Source organism: Malania oleifera, chromosome 4 (assembly GCF_029873635.1).
Source record: "Malania oleifera isolate guangnan ecotype guangnan chromosome 4, ASM2987363v1, whole genome shotgun sequence".
Lineage (NCBI taxonomy): Eukaryota > Viridiplantae > Streptophyta > Magnoliopsida > Santalales > Ximeniaceae > Malania > Malania oleifera.
Window position 1 is genome coordinate 23,674,706 of NC_080420.1, and position 2,254 is coordinate 23,676,959.

Below are 2,254 nucleotides of genomic sequence, written 5' to 3' on the forward strand. Positions count from 1 at the left end.
GTTATATTCGGTTTGCGAAATGACTATTCGTAGAAGTAATTAGTTATAATAGATTAGACACAATTAATTATATAAAAAAAATATGTTGTTGTTTATGAATCCATAATAATAAATAATTATTTATAAATTTCATGATAAGAATGTCTACTCCTTTATTATTATACATTAAATAAAATATTAAGGAATTTATAAAGAATAACTCTTGTCTGAATTTTTAAATTTCTAATTATATTTTATTTTATTCTAAAAAATAACTATTTCACGTTCAAAGAAAAATGATGACGAGTCTCCCTATGGTTGAGTAAATAAAATTCCATCAAAATTTACTTTTTATGTCTCTTTATCAAATATGCAAATTATATAATATTTGTAGCGAACGAAAAAATAGGACTTTTTAGGTTTATTTTTATTAATAGGAAGGATGAAATCGAAATAATTGGATGTGAGAACATGGCTTGGCTTGGCCTTGAATTTCCCACAATTTTCTCATTCAATTATCTGGCAATGGCATATGGTTTTGGAAATCCAACTCACCTTCCGCGCGAGTCAATTTAATCCATCCCCTTCCCAACCAACTTGACCGCACCTTCCCCTTTGCCTTTCCCTTTTCCCTTTCTTCTCTTATTTTTGGTATACCCGTTCAATTCCGGAATTCTCTCCCTGCAACCAAACAACCCCCCAACTACTCCCCTCAGCCGAGCCGAGCCCAGCCGACAATCTGCCGAAAGCACAGAGAGACAAATAAAGCACGGCCGTGATTGACTCAGTCTGTGGGCCCGTACTGACCGGACTCCAAAGACGGAATTTAAAAGAGTTAAATACGGAGCAGAGGACTGACACCGAAATTCTCAATTTAAAAATTAAAAATTAATTTTAAAAATAAATAAAGATAAAGATAAAGGCGATACGTCGTCCGTGATGGCCGAAGTCTCCGCTACCACGCGCTGCGCCCCCATCCTCTCTCTCTCTCTCTCTCTCTCTCTCTCTCTCTCTCTCTCCCGTGCCTTTCTCTCTCCTCTTTCTCCCCGCTATATAATCTTCAGCTGCTCCCCACCTCTCTCCTCACCAATTCTTGTCATCTCATTTGAGGCTAAACAGGCAGATATCTATTAACCGTCTACATGGAAGATCAGGTTAGCAAGAAGCGAGTCCGGGACGAGTCCGAGTCGGACTCGGCCGAGGTCAAGAGACTCAGGGACGATCTCCTGGGTCTTCTCGATGACTCAGATCCCGGGGCGGAGACGCAGGAGCTCGATTCGGTTATGATGAGCTTCGCTCAAGAGATATTAGCGACGTCGGAGGCGGCGGTGGCCCCGAGCTCCGGCGAGTCCCAGCCCGAGTTAGGGTATCTTCTGGAAGCTTCGGACGACGAACTAGGGCTGCCTCCGTCCGGTGAGTCGCCGAGCGGCCAAGGGGGGAAGAACGAGGAAACTGAGTCGGACCGAGTCACGTATGACTCGGTCGGGTTGGGCGAGTTGTGGGGGTTCGGCGACGAGATCCCGAGTTACGACTCGTTCGAGTTGGGAAATGGCGAGAGTAATGATGACAACAACGGCGGCGAGTACGTGGCGCTGGGCGGGCTGTTTGATTATTCGGACATGGGTTTCGGTTCGTACGAGTTTTCGGACTTGACGTGGCGGCCCGAAACGCTGCCGGCACTGTAGCGCTGTCCAGAACGTTTCTTTCGGATGTGACGGGGTTTTTAGCAACTCCGTGTGTAAAAATGTCTTTCTTTTATTTTATTTATTTCTTTTTTTAAAAAAAAAAAAAAGGTCAAAAGAGCCTGTAGCGGGTAGGATGAAATTATGAAACCGAACGGTTTTCACATCTTATAGTCCAGTACGATGTCGGTCCGACAATGAACCGCATGATGACAGAATATATACAATTTATATATATAAAAAAAAATGGTTATATATTATTTTATTATTATCACTGTATTCTTCTAATAAGTAAAAATATGACCCAACATAATTATTAAAATTAAAATCCCCTTATAGTGTATTTGCCATGTAGCGAACTTCAAAAAATTATAAAGAAATAATAAATAATTAAATGTTATAAGGTCATTTTTTTGTTAATAATTATAAGAATATTTTTAAATAGTTAATTATAGTTATAAGGATAAATTAGATATAATTATAAAGGTATTTTGGAATTTTTATTTATTAATATAAGAAGTATTTTGAAATAATTATTAATAATTATAAGGATAAACTTGGCATTTTTAAAAGAAGAAAATCTCCTATACAGT

The 2,254-nt window shown here is 39.0% G+C and overlaps 1 protein-coding gene across 1 annotated transcript; it reads left to right on the forward strand.

The window, feature by feature from the left end:
- Positions 1 to 914: 914 nt before the first annotated feature.
- Positions 915 to 1,929, forward strand: LOC131152950 (uncharacterized). The gene has a single exon (XM_058104920.1). It carries the CDS (start codon positions 1,122 to 1,124, stop codon positions 1,662 to 1,664), a length of 543 nt encoding a protein of 180 aa, XP_057960903.1. The 5' UTR covers positions 915 to 1,121; the 3' UTR covers positions 1,665 to 1,929.
- Positions 1,930 to 2,254: the final 325 nt, after the last annotated feature.